Consider the following 22,458-nt stretch of genomic DNA (forward strand, 5'->3'; position numbering starts at 1 on the left):
AAATATGTGGAGCTCACTCAGACTCACTCATGAAATATATTTTGCCCTTAGAGCACACTCGGACTCAGACTCACTAAATTTTTTCTCAGCCGGACTCACTGAAACTCAAACTCACCAAAATATTACTCAGCCAGACTCACTCAGACTCATGACTCGATCTGAGTCTGAGTGAGTGTGAGTGAGTCGACTCATGAGTGAGTTCGCCGACCTATGAGTGTTTTGGAGGATAAAATCGGGCTGTGGGCTTGCCGCATCAATAAAATGCAATACGAGTCGTGCGTAATACGATCCTCAGTGCTGATATCTTCTAAATATTCTCATTCGTCGTGGCTGCGGGAACAATCGCCTCAGAACGAACATATTTGTTAGCATGCTGCTTTCCCTGTTTTGCAACAGTGCCGACTTAATATGGCGGCGATATACATTATGCAATCCGCAGCCACAACACGTTCTTCATGCGTGCCTCAGTAAAAGCCATTGACCATTAAGGAGACGGCAAGTTGAGGAGCTAGAAGCAGTAATAAACTAAAGGGAGACACAAATGCAGCTGTTTTGTGCACGGCTTGTGCAGTCGCGATAAAGCGCGTACCGTTTACGTGCGAACGCGCGATAAGACAACAGGCATTTGCCTTCACAGCGTGTACTTCTGGCTCAAATGCTTGGCACCCTCTCAATTTCACGACGTTGAAATTTTTTTCTTTGTCTTTTTCACGGATTCCCAGGTTTATGAAAGTGGAGTGGCGTCATGGAGGTGTCGCCGACTTCGCATCCACGGACAAAGCGACGGAAGCCGCAGTTCCACGGAGTTGGGTGGCTCACACTGAAGATGGCTCTGATTTTGATAACTACAGCAGAGTGCCTGCCGCAGAGTATTGCATCAAATCAAGGTGAGGGTCCAAAACTATTCAGTACTTGTGGGTGACATCAGGAGAGGCTCTTGAGGCCAGAAGATCGAGTCATCACGCCAACGTCAACATCTCCGCAATGATATCGTTGAGCTTAAGTGAAATGTTTCAGTCGATTACATACATATGGAGCCAATGTAGTTGCACATTTATGCAAAGAGAACTGTAAGGATGACGTTATTATTGTGTACCTTAATCAGGAGTGTTTTGTGAGAGATATGGCTGGACGGTTAACTGAAACTCTACATGTAAATTACTCTTGCAGAACGCGATATAGCTTACTCTCCTGCGGCCACAGTCTTGACTAAGCACAAAGAAAAAAAAACATTACGTGATGTAATTTCTCCGCCACCTACATTCGACAGAAACGATTTTGAGAATGTCTCACAACTCACTTGACGCCCTAAGTTTGATAATTATTACACCTAGAGTTGCTATAGGATGACTAATGTAGTACAATCTAAGACCGCGTTACTATGTACACATCTACATGGTAAAACGTACCCGTAAAATTGCAGGGTAGTCTTCAAAAACCGGAATCTACCGTCACTCTCGACAATTAGCCATTCTAGTTCATTAGAAACAAAGGAGCCTGAAAACATTTTAGGAAACCCGAAAACGAGGCCACCGCATAACAAACATTGGGACCCGTACTGGTCATTTTCATTTGTTTAAATCTTAGACAAGGGCTTTTTCTTATTTCTATCGCAATCTAGTAATAATGAGCACGAAGGATCCCCGTGCGGTATCCATAAACTAATGAATAGGTAGGAAAAGAAAGACTATAAATACAAATCCGAGAAGCGTCATTGATTTATTTGTCAGATTCCTAGGCCGTGAAAGAGTTACGAAGCTGGCGCTCTTTGGCCACCCATGGCCCTTGCGCCACAAAACCGCACTAAGAGTTACGAAGCAGTGGCTGCAACTGGATAAAGGCACGAGTCCACAACTTGGTGCCCATTACTTGCGAAAGGCATGAGCGCCGCAAACGTTGGGCAGCACTTTCAACAAGTACATGTGATTGATTTCGCCATATCACTGCAAAATTAGTCGTCTTTTTGTCGATTTTTATTATCTGCTTCTATTCTCCCCTTCGTGATGTGTCCGAGGCTTCATTCACGCAGTGACTGAATTGACAGCAGCGTAGCGTCAACAACCCCTTGTATTTACCCTAGCAAACCTGGGATAGATGTTCTGCAGTGAATGTCAGAGATGTTTTCTTGGCTGTTCGCCTTGCAGTGCGCATAGAAAGAAATATGGCGTGCAAAATGCTGAGGCAAAGTAGAGAATCAACTCCGGCCGACGGCCAACATGCATCGGTCACTGTTTGGTCATGTCCTGATGAGTACCCAGGCAGCACGCCGCCATTGGACCGATCTCGGCCCCACGTCGGCAAATGACGGCAGCAATATTGGCCCCACGTCGGCAAATCACGCTCGCGCTACTTTCACCCGCATCGGCCCGACGTCGGCTAGCCGCCTTTGGGCCGACGTGGGCTAGCCGGCGTCGGTCCGAGACGGGCCTGCCGTTATTCAGCCGATGATGGCAAGCCGTCATTGGGCCTATGTATGCTAGCCGATGCTGGCGCGGTGTCGGACCCGCCGACGTCGGGTAGCCGCCGGCGTGACCGTTTACACCCGTTATTATGTTTTAGCAGTGGTGGCTTACCGTGCGTTAAGTACGGTAGTACTGTACCATCGTGGTCTGCACGTAGCTAGTTTATATGGAGACACCGGCGGTAGTTGCTCGATGCGTAAAGTAACTTGATCAGGCAGGCTGATACATGTGTTATAAAGTAAAATGGCTGCGTGCCGACCACGGCAGTTCGGTATTACTGTGGTTACTGTACTGTAAGTCAGCAGCGCTAAAATAGACTATTCGCGGCCCAACGACATTCATCGACTGCCGTTGGTGCCTATTCGAAAAATGCTTCCTAATTAGAACGACTGCTCCACTGATGTCTTAGTGTGCGATTAAGACCCACAATTCTGTCGAACCGTGCAAGGCCGAGAACGAAAGTCAATATTGTCTCTAACACAACTAAAGTGATGAAAGGCCTGCTGCACCAACTACGCATGCGTCTGAGAAATTAAGGAGCAACACATTTGCAAGGTGATAAACACAAATTTATTCACAGATATGAACACACGCCAGCAGTTCCGGAATAATTATGCCAATAAGGAATATCTAAACATCTATAGATACCGTAGCCAACATCTAAAACAACCCCACAGCCACCGTATTTCTCAAAAAAAGCAGGACAATCCTAATCGAGAATGGGATCAGGCGCAAAATCATAGGCGTGAGCAGGGTTCCCCTTCAGAGGGGGTGGGGGGTGGGGCGAAGGTTTATCGCGGCGCCCCCCCCCCCTCCCTATTAAGTCAATGTGTTTGGCAGACCTTGCGCCCACCTCTTCTTAGGTGACTACGGGGGCTGGCCGCCCCCCTGCCCCACTGTGCGCACGCCTATGCGAAGAGTCACAATCTCTTCAACGTTATGCGCGGCACATTCACTATAAATATTGAAAGAACTGGAACGGGCAAAAATAGGAATAAGAATTAACGAAGAATATCTTAGCTACTTGCGTTTTGTGGACGATATCGCGCTTTTCAGTAACGACGGTGCCGAATCACGAAAAAAATTCTGGAGATGTAAACGAAGGCAGCATTAACGAAGGATTAAAGAAGGACCCGAAGAAAAGAAAGATAATGTTAGGCGGCTTGCCGAAAAAGCGAGATTAAGAGTGGCAACTAGACTAGAAGACTGTGTATACGCGTGAGCTAATTACGAGCAGAGGAGCACCCCCTTCCCCCACGTTTATTAAGTTCACCAAGGAACGGTAGGCATTCGCAACGCATGACTGGCAATTAAATTAGCGTTATCCTTTAAGCGGGGATTGCAATTTTTCAGTGATATCTTAAGGGCCAAAAAGATGGATAAACTGCTGCACGCGACGCGAGTAACATTGCGAGCGGTACCACACGATCAAATGAACTCTACATCTAAACAAGATAGACACGCACGCATTTCTAATCTAAAGGCAAGATTGTAACAGAAAGGAATCGTGCATAAAAACCACTCACGTGTGCCCGTTGGATCGCTAAAAACACGAGCGAATAAAAAATGCAAGCGCACCACATCAGAATACACAAAACACGATGGTCAATAGAGAATACGCGATAAGAAGAGAACAAAAATCTGATGACACGTAACAGTAGTGAACACGCGGCCTTATATGAGGTGAGCGAGTTCAACATGGAAGCAGGGGGCCAGTGGTTTCTCGCTACGGTGATCTCTGCCGAAAACAATGCCGGAATGCTGCCGCGTATCCGTCTCGTGCACGATTTTGACTTTCCACCACACATGTCCACACACCGCACTTCTTGAAGAATTCTGCTGGCCGGAGTGAAAAAAACCTGCTCCCGCAGCTACGACTGTCCCTCCGTCTGGACGGCTACCCTACCCTGCCTGGTCAAGCGAGTTTCGCGACAATGACGCTGAACGAGGGGAAGGGAGGGAGGGGGGGGGTGTAGAGGTTAAAGAAGACGAAAAAAAAATGCGAATTCTCCATTCTTGAAAGCACGGCTCAGCCTACCACAATGGTGTGCGATCCCCCCAGCATGTCTATGGGCATGCTGTTTGAGAAAGGCGTTCGTCGAATTTTCAATGCATCACTTGTTGCCACATGTCGCTACATGAAAACTTTGCGTACACCACGTTGTAGCCGCATTTTTCATCGTATTTCACGTGCCACAATAATAATTTTATGCGACTGTTTCTGAAAGCACGTGGGAAGTAATCGTTGAGCGAGATTTTTACTTGAAAAAGATATGTATGTCACAAAATGGACGGCAACGAAGTGCAAATGCGAACTGACAAACACGTGGGAAACACGTGTTTGTCAGTTCGTTAAAGATGGTCAGCGGGCTAGTTGATTTGTAAACATTCAAACGAGAAAACGGGTCTTCACTTCGCCCGGTCTTTTTTGCACCATACTTATTTTTGTCAAGTAATGAACCAACTGGCTCAGCAACACGCCTTGCTGAGCTTTTTACTATTTTCATAAAGTAAAATATGACATCACTGAAGCAAATGCGCTTGTTACGCTTCACCCAAACACGCGCGTGAGTAAATATGTGTAAACACAGAGATCGGAAACTGTTCGTGTAGTATATGAGCGCTGGCGCCACACATTGAGCGGCTGAAGGGATATAGCGCTATAAATATGATGACAGGCTCGATTTATATTCACATAAAACTTCTTCCGCTAAAAGCATTCGTGCGGGAATGTTTGGGTGAATTTTGATGCTGGATACATTAGTGAAGTCGGCCGACCAGTGGCAAAAACATTCACGAAACAGAAGTACTTCGAATTTGGCGCATGTAGTTATTGGTATGTGTTATAACGTTTCAACACTTTTGATAGCGTTGAACAACTGGTCAACGGGTCAACGAAGTGGCCATCTAATTTCAGTCAGTTATTCTTCTAAAGACCACCTTTTTTGGTAGAAAAGTGACTGTGCTAGTGATAGTTGTTAGTCATTGTCATAGCAGAAACTAATAAGAGAATGCAAGCTATTCAGTCGGCGATACTTCGCGCACCGAGTCGTACGTGCGGCATTAGCACGGTACAATATTTGAACTTTGTTATTTGTGCTAGTACAGCAATCCATGTAGCGGTATTCTACAGCTTAAGCTACAAATATTCAAGCGCCTAATGCTCTATTGCATTACGATTGTATCCCAGGCGGGCGAGCTGCCGGGCTTCTTCAGCGGGCTAAAGGTAGAGCGCAACGTCGAGGTTATTCTCGTCACTGACGGCCGGCAACACGGCTTCCAGCGTCGTTGGGGGGCTTCCGTGAATTAGTTTGAACGGCGTCATATGTGCGCCGTTTCCAGCACTGCCGTGTTAACTTCAGGTTATGTGCGGAAGATATTATGGCGTCCCATGTCATGTGTTCGACGTACAGTACATTGCCAGCATGTCGGCGAGGGTTTCATTTAGCCGCTCGGTGAGGCCATTCGCCTGCGGGTGATGTCCGTCGGTGACTTGTGTGGCTATATTTCAAGATGGTTTGCGTTAGTTCTGCCGTAAAAGCCGTACCTCTGTCGGTGACGAGGACTTTTGGAGCGCCGCGACGCAGGAGGACGTTCTCAACAGGGCATGTATAACTGTCTGAAGGGAGACAAAAAAGTTCCAACATCGTCGATAAGCCATCGGCTCCGCCGATGTCAGCTGAAGCACGGCAGAATGACGGCATGCTCGGCCCAATGTTGCTGGTGAAAACCATCGGCTCGGCCGATGTCGGCGAAAGTACGGCAAAACGGCGGCTAACTCGGCCCAATGTTGCCGGTGAAAGCCATCGGCTAAGCCGATATCGGCGGAAGAACAGCGAAACACCGGCAAACTTGGCCCAGTGTTGCCGGTGAGAGAAATCTGCTAAGCCGATATCGGCGGGAAGACGGCAGAAGGCCGGATAACTCGGCCCAATGTTGCCTGTGGAAGACCGACATCGGCTGAAAGGCGGCAAAGTCGGCCCAGTTTTGCCGGCAAAATTCAACGGCTCCGCCAATATCGGCGCCAGGCTGGCAATGCTGGCCCGAGGTGGGGCCGCGAACAGCCGCCGTAAAACCAATATCGGTCCGACGTCGTGTGCTGCCTGGGTATTTCTTCTGTGAAAGCTAAGGAATGAAGTGGGAGAAGACCTTTCGTATTTTGTGACTGTCATTCCTTTCTTCTCATCTCCTTGTCCACCGCATCACAAGGACCGATCGTGACCTCGATTTCAGACGCGAACACTCACCGTCATTCATTTTCAAGTGAACGTCTCACCAGCAGAGTGCTTCTCGCCAACTTGTTCTGGTACTCCTTGTGATGCACTATTCTAGCATTGTGTAAGCGTAATAAGTAGCGCAAGTAAGAAGAACTTTAACATCCAACCTTGTCTTCTTTTTAATTTGCTTGTCACTTGATCGTGCTTTTCAAAACGTTTGCGCAAGATGCCATGCCAACAAGCCTAAGCCACCACAATGGCGTATGTAGACCACAATGGCAAGCAGGTGACCATCCAAGTGTCATCGTATGCGTGGTCCGATAAAGCCCACATTTACAACGGCAGCTGTGGGCCAGAACAGCCATGTAGATCAGAGAAGCAGGCTTCACTGTGCATGCTGTAGCAAGGAGTCGCCGACATGTCGCAGCAGCGCCGAAGTAGGAAGTCTGCGGCTGCGTGCCCATGTGCATCCGACCAATTCGACGCTAAATCCATGCGGTGAAACTGAAAGAGCAAGTTAAGAATCAGAGATCGAAAAACATTGGCCGCAGACATGACTAGGCACTGGAAATCTTCAGGCACTATAAGTTCTGTATTTTTTTATTGCAGACTGGATGGAGCTTGTGGCGCTTTATCTAGAACGTTAATTCAATACAGGTGAAAAGGGGCAGCTATGTTTTCATTTTTTAACCATTGTAACTTCCTACATTTCTGAGCCTTTAGACGTCATGGGTTCCTACCTCGTCCCTAGCGTCCTCCCCCTTTTTTTTGCCGTAGTTATCCATTCACTCTGTTTTCGTTCACTGATGCAATATTGTCAGACATAAGAACTCCCATTTTCTCATAGATTCGCCGCCGTAACCTAACTGCAGAACGCGTTTTTTTAGAATCATATTTTGTGCAAGTGGGAACACACTTCTGGTAATCGATTGAAAGATTACAGACCTTGTCTGCAAACAAGCCCCAGTTCTTCTTATTGTCTTTTAATCGCCGTTATTAGTTACCATTTAAAGGCGGTAGCACAAAAAGAAAGCACTCTAACAGATTTCGCTAGCCAGCAGCTCAGTTTCATCAGTAAGATGTAGGCGCCCCTCCTCATTTCTTTTTTCCCGAAACTGGTATCACCAGGACGAGCCTGCCTGAGGACACTGAAGCAATCGACCAAGTAGTCCCCTGCAGGCGGCATCGTTATTATTTGGCCGGCTACCCCTTCCTCGGGACATTTCTTTGCTTGCTTTAATTAAAAGCGTGGACCCGTTGTTGAATGTAGTACGTTGGCGAAGCAAAAGAGGATGATATCTTCGACTACGATCGCAGAAATGGGACGTACGTATGTACGTATAATGGTTTTCGTTTGGTTCTGCGTGTTGCCGCGTCGTGTGATCGATTACGCACTGCTTTTCCTTGAAAACACAAGCTTCACTCTGGTGAACACCACCATGCACAGTTTTGAAAGACTATGCGGCGTAACTCTAAAACGCCTTAGGGCGTTCCTTAAATTGCTTGTTCGAATATGCGCGTACCTTTTCAGCGACTGCAACTAGATGAAAAGAGGTCACCCATATCATGACTTTTGCGTAAGAACTTCAACTTATCGACCTTACGATCAGCGTGGTATCACTAGAGCATAAGAATACTCATTGCACCAGCGACATACAAAGAATACAGCGCGTTTTATTATACCCATGGAGCGACACTAAAGATAGCGAGGAACAGCTTTTTACCGAGAAACGTGGCGTACGGGTAGACTTAATCTTACGTCTTGTACTCCACATGAAAGCATCAATAGCATGTAAGTCAGTTCTGTTCAGACACTGTGTCAAGTCGTTATAGCTAGACGATGACAGGCTGCTGTCTTCCGGCGGTTATCGTGAGTCAGCGTGACGACTTGCTGCGTTAAATATACAGTAAATGTAATGACAATAACGATACTGAGGAGCAGCTACGCGACAGCCAAATAGAGGAGATAAACAATCCGCCACGATTGCGCATTCAGTTATGCCGCGCTGGCAGCTTATACTTACTAACATTAAAGCTTTTCATGTTATTACTGCGTAAGCCGGGCATCAAAACATCCGGCCAGGGGTTTTGGAGGTCTACTTTTTGGGAACTGGTGGTTGGGCGCATAGCTTCTGTTAGATTTTTTTTTATATGAGACTGTGGTAATGCTCGGGGTCATTTCAACATCCATAACAGTTGTGCTAAAGGGAAAAAGTTTTATATTTATGAACTAGAATAGTTGGGACTTCCTTATACTGCTGTAAAAACTGTTGAAAGACTGCAGTTTGTTATGTGTATTTACCTCTTCGATAAGGCAGCCTAGCAGATCTGACAAGGACATTATTGATAACATTGTTCATACAATTAAGGAACGACAAAAGAAGAGCGTATATTTGGCAAGGCAAGCTGATATTCTTACTACGCAGTGAAACGTCCTTGTTGAAAAACGTCAGGTGGTAAAAAGTAATCCGGAATTCTCCGTTACAATGCCACGAGTAAGAACAACCTAATCGACTAACATCGTCCATGTGATTGGATTGAATGAGTGTGTCACGAGAGCATAGGCTTCCTCCTGGGCTCTTCTTAGCATTGCATTTTTCTTGTCTGCGTAACACTGACTGCATATCATGAAAAAAAACAACAACGAAAAGATCACTGTTTTTTATTCGAAATACACGACGTGGCGGGCACATTTTCATAAGATGGTGTATTTAGGACACACTCTTTCGGCACCTGCCGCAACTCATGGTAGTTTGATAACTTTTTATTCTAAAGACACATTTTCCTTCATTACAATGCCTGCTGCCTGAAAATGTCTACATCCCCCTCATTCCACTCATGCCTTCCCACTTTCACACCTTCTATCATTTTCACGGCTACTGACTTGAACCCGTGCACGCAATGACGCGAAAAGTGGCTCCAAAGAGCTACGTTACGGCATCCGTATTCCAGACCCGTCCACCTCGCTAATGCAGGCTCCTTCACGCCAAGCACGAATCTAGGCGATGCTACCATGCTCAAGGGGCAACATTCCTACACCTCCTCATGATGGCGTCCAAGCGGAGCTCATATCCGAGTCACTTATCAAACTCATTCAACCGTTCAGCCGGCAAACATTTATATGTACAAAGCCCGAGCTTTCTTTCTTTCTTTCTTTCTTTCTTTCTTTCTTTCTTTCTTTCTTTCTTTCTTTCTTTTTCTTTCTTTCTTTCTTCTTTCTTTCTTTCTTCTTTCTTCTTTCTTTCTTAATTTCTTCCTTCTTTCTTTCTTTTCTTTCTTTCTTTCTTTCTTTCTTTCTTTCCTTCTTTCTTTCTTTCTTTCTTTCTTTCGTTCGTTCGTTCGTTCGTTCGTTCGTTCGTTCGTTCGTTCGTTTCACGCGCGTGAAGAGTGGGATGGTGTGTTTACGTGCACGACTGCGCAAGTCGACGCTGTTTCATCACTACCACCATAAGAAAGGCGCGGTGCTTTTCCTCAAACGAGGAGGAATTACGATCGCTAGCCTTTCAAACATGCCGCGCAGCAGAGAACCACCACAGACATGCGCTCCAATCTACACCTGCTTGATTGCCGTGAGTTGCGAATTGATGGAGAGCCGGCGCCCTTGATTGTATGCCTCGTCGGCTGTACTTGGCACAACCGTTCCGTTCATCACTTTTGCAATATTTCTTTTTCCCGTGCTCTGTATAGCACATAATTGAAGGTTTCCTTAGCATCAAATTTAGAGTCATGGTTGGGACGGGCGCAGTAGCCGAAATATCGTACTCCATCTCTCTTTTAGGGCGAACTCTGAAATCGAGCTCTTGTATACACTTGGATAGGCGCAGAACAATGGCGGCGCAGCATGTAAGGCTAGCCCACAGGGACCGTGTGCATGACCGTTAGTTATGAGGTACTTGGTTTAGAGTTGTGCACGGGCCGTATTTCCGAGCCTGAGCCCGGCCCGGGCCCGCTGACTTTGTCGAAGGCCCGCCCGAGCCCGACGGCAAAGGGCTGCGAGCCCGCCCGGCCCGGCCCGACGTACGCAAACACCATACCGGGCCCGGCCCGGCCCGGCCCGGCCCGCGCAATGTATCACGTGGTCGAAATCGCGCGATCGCTCGGTTTTTTCACATTTGGAAACCGTCGCTCATCACCCGGAAGTCACAAAACACCCGAACCGAATGTACATCAGCGACGTACTAAGCACATCAGCTGTACACCAACAAATAACGTAATAATTATTCACGTGCATATAACAAATACTGCGTGACAATGGTAAACGTTTTACGTACCAATATGCAACAAATATTTTATTTTCATTGCATACCTGCGACAGCGCGGCACTTTTGCTATACAAGTAGACGGCCTCATGCGAGCAACAATGGAGTTCGCTTGCCAAAGCCGTCACGTGTATGGGGTATGCCCATGCAAGCGTCAGCGCGTCAGCTTGCATGAAGGCGATCAACGTCGGGTCGCTCGTCGCTGTCGCGTGCATTTTCACTCATATGGGATTTGGCCTTAAATCTAACGCGGAACAGTCGTGTGGGCCGTGGCGCCGTCACTAGCTCAGGTGGTGTTACTTCTCTGTTTGCCGGAGTGCAACAGGGGCAGTGCTTTACCTGCTCCCCTTTTGTTTAAAGTAGCGAATGGAAAAGAAAAGCGGTAAAGGGCGGTCGCGTAAAAGGCGCTATATGCGTGCTGGAAAATAATTCCCGCTCATTCTCTATATTTCCGGCTTGAGTCGGGCTTTGCGCCGGGCCCGAGCCCGGCCCGATAAAACTGCAAGTAGCCCGAGCCCGGCCCGGGCCCGAGGTGAAAATACGTCGGCCCGCCCGAGCCCGGCCCGCGGGCCGGGTCGGGCTCGGGCTTTCGGGCTACCCCGAAAGGGTGCCCGTGCACACCTCTAACTTGGTTAACAGGCGTAACTCTCATTGGCGCTGCAATAAGACACTGAATTTGTTTACAGCAGCAGCATAATAGCAACTCCGGTTCTGGTATAGTGAGATAAAGCAAAGATTGCTAACGCAAATAAACGTTTATTTCCGTAACGTACAGCGTAATGTCAGTGAGACTTTCAGCATCTATGTAGTATATCGCTAAATGAGTTTCTTAAAGCTTTCTCGGCATTTCATCCGCGGTTTACGTTCGCCCATTACGAGCAAAGAGCACAGAATTCTCGTTGTTTGTTAGAGGCAATAATAGTAACCGGCAACAGCACTTGTTTCCGCAGTGTCACAGGGATCAGTAGATTCTCGGATTTTCTTTGTGTCTAACGTTATTTATATATACACCGAGCTCCAGTTATAGAGCGTCACAAACAATTTCTTCTTGTCCCGGTATTCTTTATATATTTCGCGTGAATATCCCTTTTAAAGTCGTAAAGGAAACACAGAATGTACGGGTGAGCAACGCTGTTGCACCGCAGACTACGTTGCTGCTCGAGAAATAGAGGCAGAATGCACAGTACTTCTCATTCGCATGCGTTGTGTCTGATTCACGCCTACGAAGTGAAATATGTTCAAGAATTCCACTAACTGGCTTCCGTTCTTGCGAACGCGGTACAACGTTTTACGAATAGACGCCCTGAAGAGTTTAACGACGAATAAACACAAAGCTTGAGCGCGGTAACTTTAATGTGAAGCAGAAACACTGAAAGTCCTGCTTGGTGCCGTGGGCCAACACTTACGGACAATTAGAACAGTTGAAAATAGACCCGGGGACCGATGGACACGATCTACACCGAAGAAGTACCGAGCCAGCAATTAAAGGCCTATTCTCAAAAGAGCCGACGTAATTATCAGTGCGCGATAAACAGCTTAAAAGAGAAATTTCATCAGCACATGCGTTATCTCTGTTGCTTTTGCGAGCGTTTAAGCACCAGTAAAATAAACCGCTTAATTAGTTTAACTTGATAAACTGTTCTTTATTATTTCAGTGAATTCCACGATTATAGTTTTATTATTGGAAAAAAGAAGAAAAGCGAAAGCGCGTTTTAGGGCTAGAGCTAGCTCCTCCCGGTATCAACTCAGAAAATGCCATCCTACAGGAATCTGGCCTTCAAGCTCAGCGAAGGCCAACTCCGGCGAAAGACTGCAGTGAAACACTAGTGCGCCGTGTTCGCGAAAACGAACAGCGGCGCAAGACGAGTCTTTCGTGCCATAACCGCCAGAGGCGCTGGCTGCGCAGACGTTCACTGCGTGTATGCGCCTAGGGTGCCGAGCAGCGTCTGTGTGTTGTCTGGCAGAGCAAGATATTGACTCCCTTGTTGAGGCGTATAGCCGAAGCGTGTAGACTTCTTGTCTTCCGTGCCTAAAGACACCGACGTTTCTCCTCCGTATGATCTCGTTGATCATGTGCTTAGTCCCACACGCATGTTGTGCCGTTGCAACGCCGGCCAAAGAGCCTGTCTGCAGCCGCTACGCCAAAACCAGGCATGGAGCACGACGTAGCAGGTGTGGGGACGTCGAGCCGTGAGGCTTACAAGCTATCGCTCGGCGAACATCGTTTAGCCGCGGTCAACCACGGCAAGTCCTTGAATTCACGCTTGAATCCCGGCGCCAGTACGTCGACGTGATGTCGGGTATTTCAAAGTATTTTTATCGTATTTTCGCCTTCTTGGCTTAACAACAGTCCTTAGGACGCCATGTAAATTACTTTTAGCGATAATACTTAAATAGCCGCCAGCAGGCGCCCCCAAATCCAATGGCAGCATGAAGAACTGGTGCAGATCTTGGTATACGCACCATTGAACTTTGGTTTCTTTTTTTTTTGTGTGTGTTATTTCTTTGGCGTAAGTTACGAGTGCATACATGCGTTGGTTGCCTCCAGAGTAAATCTTTTGTTGCGAGCTCAGAACTTGCGGATTGTCATCCTCTTGTGCGTCCGCGTGTTTTCTGCGCTATTTTGTTCGTAAGCTGCGCGCACGCCTTGGTGAAGGTGGCATGAAGAGATAATACGGCGACAAAAACTGGATTTACGGTCGAGCACCCACGCCGCCGCAGCAATGCTGAAAGGGACGGCCACGAAGCAAAGGCTCTGTTTGCTGCACTTTGAGGTGTTCGCCTTGTGCACGTTCGTGACACGAGTCGGATGCGGTGTCTCCGTCACCGCCAAGGACGGCATTGACCGCGAAATGCGTACACGCTTCATAGAGCACGCAGGAGGGACCGCCGCTGCAGCCTCGCGATGCTTCCTCACGATACTTGGCCGCTGCCGTGGCACTCCGTCGGAATCCGTTGTCGCTGTTTGCCTTCATGAACGGCTGGTGCCCCAAGAACAAAGTGAGGTAAGATAAATACACCCATGCGAATTGTACCACTAATGCATGGCTTGTTTGCGCTGCCAAGAACTGGACTAGTTGACACAGAAAAAGACACACTCGTGAACTCGTCCAGTTCCTGGCAGCTCGAACAAGCCATGTATTCGCACCGTCTAGCCCCCATAGCAGCTTTACTTGTACCACTAATGAGAACTTCCGCATCCCGCTCCGGTAGCTTATTAGGTAAGGTGTCGCGCTGCTGAGCTCCGCTACCTCATTGCGATGGAGCTGGAATGCCAAAAACTCACGCATTCAGATTTAGGTGCATGTCAAGTAGCTTTAAACGGCAAAATTTATTGAGGCAAGCGCCTTAAGTGTGTCATAAGTCGCTGGCCTTGAACTCGACAAGCGGCATGAAAACCCGCGCGAACTTAGTGAGTTTAATAAATATCAGACAAGAATCAGTGTTCAAGCGGGAATTGAACCCGGGTATTCTGTGTGGTGGTCAAGTATTCTACCACAGAGCCACGCTTGAAACGGCATTGGAAAAAGTCCCTTTTCTGAGACAAGGGCAAGGGCAGGTGGAATATTGCGTGGCAGAAGCTCAGAGTCGTACTAGGTGTCGCACCACGCATATTGTGTAACGAGTGGGTGGTTGAAAGCTGCCTACCCATTATTACAAAGGACTCAGATATAATTGATCATCATTATAAGCCACAGCATCAATAAAATATGCAGCGCTACTCACATGACCTCTCAAGCTCCGGTGATGATGCTGATGATGATGAATAAATAGCCACAAGGAACTGCTTTCCCCTTTGAGTCCCCTTAGGCGAATGAATAAGGGACCCTGTGAGGTTTTCCACAGGCCCTCAAGAGTACGTGCCTCTTAATCAGATCACTGAAGGAAGGAAATTTTGAAGGCTCGTTTCTTGGTTTGACAAAACCTTAATGAAAACCAGCATATAATGAAGCCAAGGTATATATAGCGCACATTAATTGTCGTGTTTTAAGTGTAATGTAGCAATTGTGATATAGACGTGAAGAAATTAAAGTGAATGAAAAGAGAACTTGCTGTCTCCAGGGACCGAACCTGCAACCTTCGGACTGCAAAATGAACATTCTAAAAAGACAGGGGGTGCAAACACGGACACAAGCCTTCTTTCTTTTCAGCCGTTGTGCGTCTCTTCAGTTGTTAGTCGGTGTTTGTGGTGTCCTGACTTCTTTCTTGTGTCCGTGTTTGCACGCCCTGTCTTTTTAGAATGAATACTTACCAACTAGCTCAGCTCTCTGTTATTCTAAGATGCAAAATAAAGGGAATCAAATTTTTGGATTGAGCGATGAAAATAAAAAAAAACCGCTCTTTGTGATTTTAACAAAGAAAATTCTCCTCATTCAATTACAATTATTTTGAACAGGTGCGACGACATCAGCATGAAAATATCCTAACAAAGAGGGGCTGCCAAGGATAAAACGCACGTTCGGAACGGAAAGGCTTAGTCTACAATTCCAGGAAATGATCCCAGTACGATATTTCTTTTTTAACCAATAGAACCCACAGTAAGATATCATTTAGTGCTTTATTGACTCATAATCCACACGAAATCAGGACGAGCGTAAGGGCGCACGACCACATCTATGCACACACACACAAATTTAGGATCGGAACTCGACAGCGTAATTTCGCGAAGAATAGTACAATCTTTATACACACCCATGTTTCGTTGCTTTCATTGATGGTTTAGTTCTGACAGACCGGCTTGATCAGTAATTCGATTGACAAAAGCGCCATTTTTGAAGGTGAAAATTGGGTATACCGGTAGCTATAGTATATAACATGGTCGCATTACCCACGTGGATGAACATACGAAGACACTAAAACAATGCAAATTTACAAGCAAATGAATGCGATCAATCACATTCGAAGATAGTGATGATCAGAAGAGAAGAGAATTATTAGAAAAGAAGAAGAGAATAAGAAGAGATAAGAGAGAAGGGAAGGAAGCGGGAAAAGCAGCGCCGACGGAACAGGTTGTTGAGGTCAACAACAACAACAACAACAACGTGTGTTTTTGGTCCAGTTTTTTGAGCAGGAACGAAAGCTCATACGAATTTGGGAGATCGTCCGGTGTTCATACACTCTCGGAAGAAGACATTTAGTGTTAATTACAGAACAGTCGAATAGAAAAAGAGACAGGTATACCTGACTATAAAATGCTCTGCCGCTTGTATAATTTATTCAATGGCGAAGCAAGCGTCACTGTGAAATGGTCCAGTTAGCAGGCTGCACACGACAGAATACTTGAAATGGAAAAATTCCCTCAAGTTTGTGAGAACGTTAGTTTTAAGATGTCTTTTTTTTACATAGGCGAATAGGCGACAGGATCAGTAAGAATGACCTATTGCCTACATTCCCACAGAATGCTTGCAGCTGAGAGGAACAAGCCCGACACTGTAATGATGAAAGTTTGAGGAAAGTGCGTGTGTTAGTTATATTTTGAAACTTGCGAGTGTTAGTTAAGTTATTTTTGAACTTTGGAAGAAACGTTTCCGCCGTTGGAATAGAAAAAATACAGAAACTGTGCTAGTTGGCTTTGGTACACGTCTTAGTAATAAAAAAAAACGGCCGAGTTCAAAAAAATTACACCATCTCCCGCTAAAGGGGACCATGAGGCGATGCGAAGCCGGAGCACTTCCACGATCGCGTTCCGTTGGCGTTCGTTGGGCATGCTACCGACCTCGCGTCGTGGAACGCGAAGAGGGACGCTACGCGCGTCGTATCTTCCATCTAGCCTGGCCGTTAATTCTCACAGGGCGAGCGGGGAACGCGGTCGACAGGCGGGCGAGAGGGGGGCAGCGTAGGAGAGGAGAGAGAAGGGGAGGGGACGCGCATGCGCTCGAGCTCATCGCGGCGTTGCGCAGGAGAGAATTTCGGCATGTCTAGCCCGCGTTTCAGAGGAAGAGTGGAAAGGGGGAGGGGAGAGGTGGAGGGGAGTGGGGGAGGGGAGAGGGGGAGGGATAGTGGAGAGGGAATGTGGAGAGGGAAAGTGGGAGGGAAAGTGGAGAGGGAAGCGGAGAGGGGAAGGGGAGAGGGAAAGTGGGGAGGGGAAGAGGAGAGGGTGAGTGGAGAGGAGGTGTGTGGAGAGGGTATGCGCATGCGCAGTAAGGGTGGTCACGCCGCACACCACCACCACCACCACCGCCGGATTGAGCTCGACCTTAAGATACTTCGCATCTAAAAGTGCGCTTTCGTAAGTAGTCTTTCCCATTGACCGACCGTCTTCTGCGATGCTCCAGTGGGAAGTGTAGCATTAGAATTGCCTGGAATATTCTTTTACAAACGCTTTGAGCTTAAACCTCTCTTGCGAATATGGGTCCTGTGCCCAAAAACGCATAAGAATGGCGCATAGACACACCACTTAGCACTGACTTTCAATTGAATGTTTATGATGCCTACGGATACCGAAAGCAGGACCAGTTTGTGTGAATCCATACCTATTGAAGAGAAAATATTCTTTATTAAGTGGCGGTTACTCGCTGTTAATGAGCAGCACGCTGCTGTGGGATATCTTATAGCAGTGGCCACTTACCCCTCGTTTGTGACTGCTCTGAAAATCATCGCCTAAGTTGTGCCTTGATGGCATTAACAGGCGTGCGCAGTTAAAAGACGTACGAACTCTGCATTACAGCGAAGGTGTATATGACTCGCGTCCGACGACAGGAAACTGCCAGAAACAAGAGAATAAACCTAAAGAGGATTGATATTCTGAGTGGACTTCAACCCGGACCCCCACGCGCCGCGGGCGAATGGGATACACACCCATGCTCGCAGAAAATGGATACATCTGAACCATGTAAATGTGTCGTAACCGCAGTGCTTCGTTGGCTTTCGTGGCAGTTGTATGAAAGTCATCTGCACGACAACACGTAAAGCCAACGTGGCGAATTGTGCACGACAGAAAAATTCCCTCGTTGGGAAAATTTGATGTCAAACGTACATTTCGGTGCCCGCCATTTAAGGCAGCGCCCAAGGAGCTGACGAGCGCTGCAAAAAAAGCACGTCATGTCGGTGTCGCCTAATGCCGGTCCAGACACTAAAGAAGTATTTACTTTTATTGAAAATTCTGTGTAACCCCTAAGTCGGGGGCTAAACAGCTTCGCTGGCCCTCTGCCTTCATAGAATGTAATGACTTGTCGTTTTATTTTCATTAACGTCTTCAAATGAAAGTCAGCGCTTGTGCCGTGTTACTCTTCCTTTGTTTTCGTTTATTGACCATACACCATCTCTTTCTTTCTTTTCTTCTTTAATATGTGCTTGAAGTGAAATATGTAATAATCCGACCGTTGACTGTACAGGAACCATGCCATTTCGCAGCTGTAGTGTTATTCGCCATAGCACATTACTCTTGTGCTTGAGACGGTAATGGACATCATGAAACCAGCGAACTAAAGAAGTGCATACTGCTTCAGCTACTGGCACCGTTGGCGTCCGCGTCCCACTTCGGCGGCGTCAACGCGAGTGATGCAAAAAATCATATCACGTGATAACGTCGCCATATGACGTCATAATGACGTCACAGATCGCCAGAGCTAGTGACGTCATCATAACGTCATTTTGACATCGTCATGGCATCACGTCACATGATGACATGACATGACATCGTCGCTTGCTCAAAGGGTGGCCGATCACGGAGGCAATGAAAAACCACGTTAGGTGCAGAAAGCATTCGGAGGAGGGTGGCGGCGGGTGAACAAATGCGTCGACTGAGAAGAAAAAGAACAAGGATTTTGCCTTCTAGTCGTCATAGGCGAATGTATTTGGGACCCTGTGAGTTATTTATCCCGAAGAAAAGTAATGTGGCAGGGAGGGGTTCTTGAAGGAAGGGCGGCTTTGATATTCGACGATCGCGTCGATTAGCCGGAGAGTGAGCTTCGTGCCACCTGTAGACTCACATGACTAGACCCACAATTTATGCACCCCCACGGTCGGCCTACACTTCCGGACCACCCGTGTTCGGTGAAGTGACTGTGACCCGCACACATACCGTCTTTCCCCTTCCATCGCGCCGGTTATCGGGTTTAATATGCAGAGAAAGCGTCAATCAGGGCACATTAAATCTGACCAAGTAGACTGGAGAAAAATGGACGGGGCGGGAAGGGTTCCTGAAGGGACGGGGCCCCGCGCCCTATAGGGCAATAAGTGTGCCCCACTTTCGGCAGCAATTGCACTCTATGGCATCGCATCGCGATCGCAGTGGAAAGCTCCGTCGACCATTCTTCGCTTGCGCTGGGCCGGAGTAATCGTGGCCGTGCGACACTCTGTGCCACACGATATTCACTCGCCTTCGTACACAGCCACGGCGACGCTGCTATTCCGCTTTTTACACACCGTAATGTCACTTGCACTGCCGGCAATGTCTGTCATGCTTGCGTAACCGATTAAAATGAACCGTATTCTCGCCATTTGACTCTAGCTGCCGCTCATCAGCGAGGCCTTCTGGGTACGCATGTGTGTTGAATTGCATATAGAAAAGGCGCTGATGTTTATAAAAGCAAAGAAATTGAACTCCTTGGCCAGGGGCGTAGCCAGAAATTTTTTTCGGGGGGGGGGGGGGTGTATGTTCGTGCGTGCGTTTGTATGTGTGCGTGTATATATACGCAAGCAAAACTGAAAAATTTGGAGAAGGGGTTTGAACCCCCCCAACCCCCCCTTGGCTACGCCCCTGTCCTTGGCCTTTTGTGCACAATTACATGAGAAATGTTGGAAGAAAAATTACATACAGTGCGCTTTCTTTCGATTAACCTATATACTTAAATAAATGCATAAACTTTAATGCCACACATGTAAAGACATATCTGCATTCATGCCTATTTTAAAACGTAAGGACAACTCTTGTTTCCTCCTGCTCTTAACATTACTCGCCTCGGTTAAATGATATGGATCTTTCATTCGGAGCGTTATTTCTAGGATTTTTTTATGGTTTTATATTGTGACCTAAAGACACAACAAAGATGTTATGGTGTTCCAGCACACAGCGTTACATCCCTCGTGGAACACACACACACACACACACACACACACACACACACACACACACACACACACACACACACACACACACACACACACACACTCTCTCTCTCTCTCCTATGGCAGAGCTGCAGTCTTGCATCAAAGTGATAAATGTTTAATGTGGTTGACTCCAACCAGTGTTGTATGCGTTACCAAAAAAAGTAACTAAATACGTTACTCGTTACGCTAACAAAAAAGGAACGCGTTACCGCCCTGCGTTACCCATAAAACAGTTAACGCGTTACCGTTCCGTTACCGAAAAAATGTAACAGACGTTACTTCTGCCGTTACTCCATAATCAGAAATTTTACTCATTGCACCTTCGTTGCAGGAACCCACAATAAGACTTTCTAAAGCCCAACGTACTGATTTAACGAGAATGATTTGCACAAATGTGCCGTTCCTTGGAAATGCTGTATATAGTAGCCTCAAGTTGCCTGTACAGTTATATTTAATGGCTTCTAGCTCTGTGGCACATGGTCAGGCCATTTTTCTCAATGTGACATTAAATATAAGACGATCAATGACACCATCAACGCTCTCCGCAATGAAAACATCACTGAAAAAACTTGCAGTAATTATAACGGCGTGCTTCTACTAACAAAATTAATGCGCAACCTTTTAGCAACAAAAAATGGTGAATACGTTTCTTGGTGATTACGTCCGCACCTACGCTAAGTAGGCGCTGGACGGACACGCTTTGTGATACTCCTGTATTAAGTTTCAGAAAAAGCTGGTCAACGCGCGGGTTTACCTTGAACCCACTCAGCGCAATGTAATGATGCACCAAATGTACCGAGACAGTTGTTCATCTACAGTTGGCGATGTTGTTGAGAATGCATTTCCGAATAAGTCATGGTTGAGCTAAGGCAGGCCGCTATACCCCGAGTCTTGATCTCCGCAAGCCAAGATAATCTCGACAGCTCGCTTTTGACGGTTACGAGGACCGCATTTCGCTTCGATTCATCGACGATCAACGACAACTTGAACCTCGATAGCACGGTAGCCGAAACTAATTTCGAAAATTTGCTCCTAGATGCAATCTTCCCCGCGCAACAAAGGACGCCGCGCGTGGTCGCTTTGTCAACGGTTGGCGGGCCGACAGCAGCCCACCACTGCGATGAAATAACATCGGGGAGAGCTCTGGGAAAGTAGCTCCTACGAGACGTAAAGTTCTTGAGATCGTTGGAATAAAAAGTAATGAGTAACGTCACACCTCGCGTTACCAAAAAATGGTAACGTAAGTACGTTGCCCGTTACAGTTCCGAAATAGTAAAGAGCACGTTACTAAGTTACAGAAAAAAGTAACGCGTTACCGCCAACACTGACTCCAACACATGAATGGCAAAATTTTATTCGTGCTCATTTTAATTTCTTCATGTACCGATTACTATAAGAGTCCCCTCGACTACATGATTAAGCCAAATTTGCTTTTTTTCTTTTATTGATATCGGGAAATTTTTATTTGCCAAAGCACTGACCTGCATTACCCAAGCATTGGCTGAATCGGGTTTTCTAGGGCGCCGCGTGTGCAATTCAATCTGCCGTCGCACCATGTACCCTGCGCTCTGTCCGTGTCACTACGCCGCTAACTTGAGACTCCAATAATTATTCGAAAGGGCTACAGCATTTTTTAGAAGATTTCCGAAAAGAGAGACGGCGATAGAGCTGAAGACAGAGTAAACAAAGTGTATAGAGAGTGACAAAGTGGAGTGGGAGTTTCTCGTTTGAAAAGCCACCACATTATTTACTAAAGTGGGTCAGAATAAAGGGAAGATGAATAAAGAAAATATCAAAAAGCGCTTGTTGCATCAGGAAGCCCACGTGTTCGAGGCAACTTTTTTCATTACTTCACCAAACGACGCAGGCAGCATGCCTGTAGTGGGATGCTCCATTCGGTTCCGGCTTCATGATCGATTGCGAGAACGCTTGCTAACAATGGTCTCAGCAATCTAAATATTGACTTGACCTAAATAAAATACGAATAATTAGCCTCGGCTAAGCAGCTTCCTGAGAGGCCACCGTTCACATGTGGTGGGCCTCAAAGTTTACGTGGTTGATGTACTTGGAGCGGCTGCTGGAGGTTGCATTGCAATAGCTCAGTAATAATTTGACCTGCGCATACACCAATACCTTTGCCCCCGTAGAGTGGACAATCTTTTAAGATGCAAACTTCGAGTGTGTTATGGTACCAGTGCCTTATTTTTGCCGGTGTGAGTGCCACGCCCTCCAGGAGCCTCCGGAGGACAACCTGCTTCGCCCTCTCGAATATTTTATCTTTCTGTAGGATCTGGACCGACGAGCTTTCGCTGTGCCTGAGTTGAGGCAGCTGTGATAACTGATCGGGTGCCCTCATTGAGCTCTACCGATCCGGCCACCGAAAAGAGCGCGTTCCACACCACAAACACGGCAGTGAACAAAGTCGGGAGCGATAAGAAGTACTCCTGCGTGTCTATTATCGATGGCCGG

General features: G+C 47.0%; 1 protein-coding gene across 1 annotated transcript in view; it reads left to right on the plus strand.

Moving 5' to 3' along the window:
• The first annotated feature begins 731 nt into the window (after window positions 1–731).
• The window catches only part of LOC119386682 (protocadherin-16), a 203,509-nt gene continuing 181,782 nt past the window's right edge, over window positions 732–22,458 (plus strand). Inside the window, exon 1 of the mRNA XM_037653973.2 lies at window positions 732–887. Within this exon, the coding sequence (XP_037509901.1) occupies window positions 746–887 (142 nt within the window). The 5' untranslated portion in view covers window positions 732–745. The remainder of the gene's footprint in view (window positions 888–22,458) is intronic.

This window comes from Rhipicephalus sanguineus, chromosome 3 (assembly GCF_013339695.2).
Source record: "Rhipicephalus sanguineus isolate Rsan-2018 chromosome 3, BIME_Rsan_1.4, whole genome shotgun sequence".
NCBI lineage: Eukaryota > Metazoa > Arthropoda > Arachnida > Ixodida > Ixodidae > Rhipicephalus > Rhipicephalus sanguineus.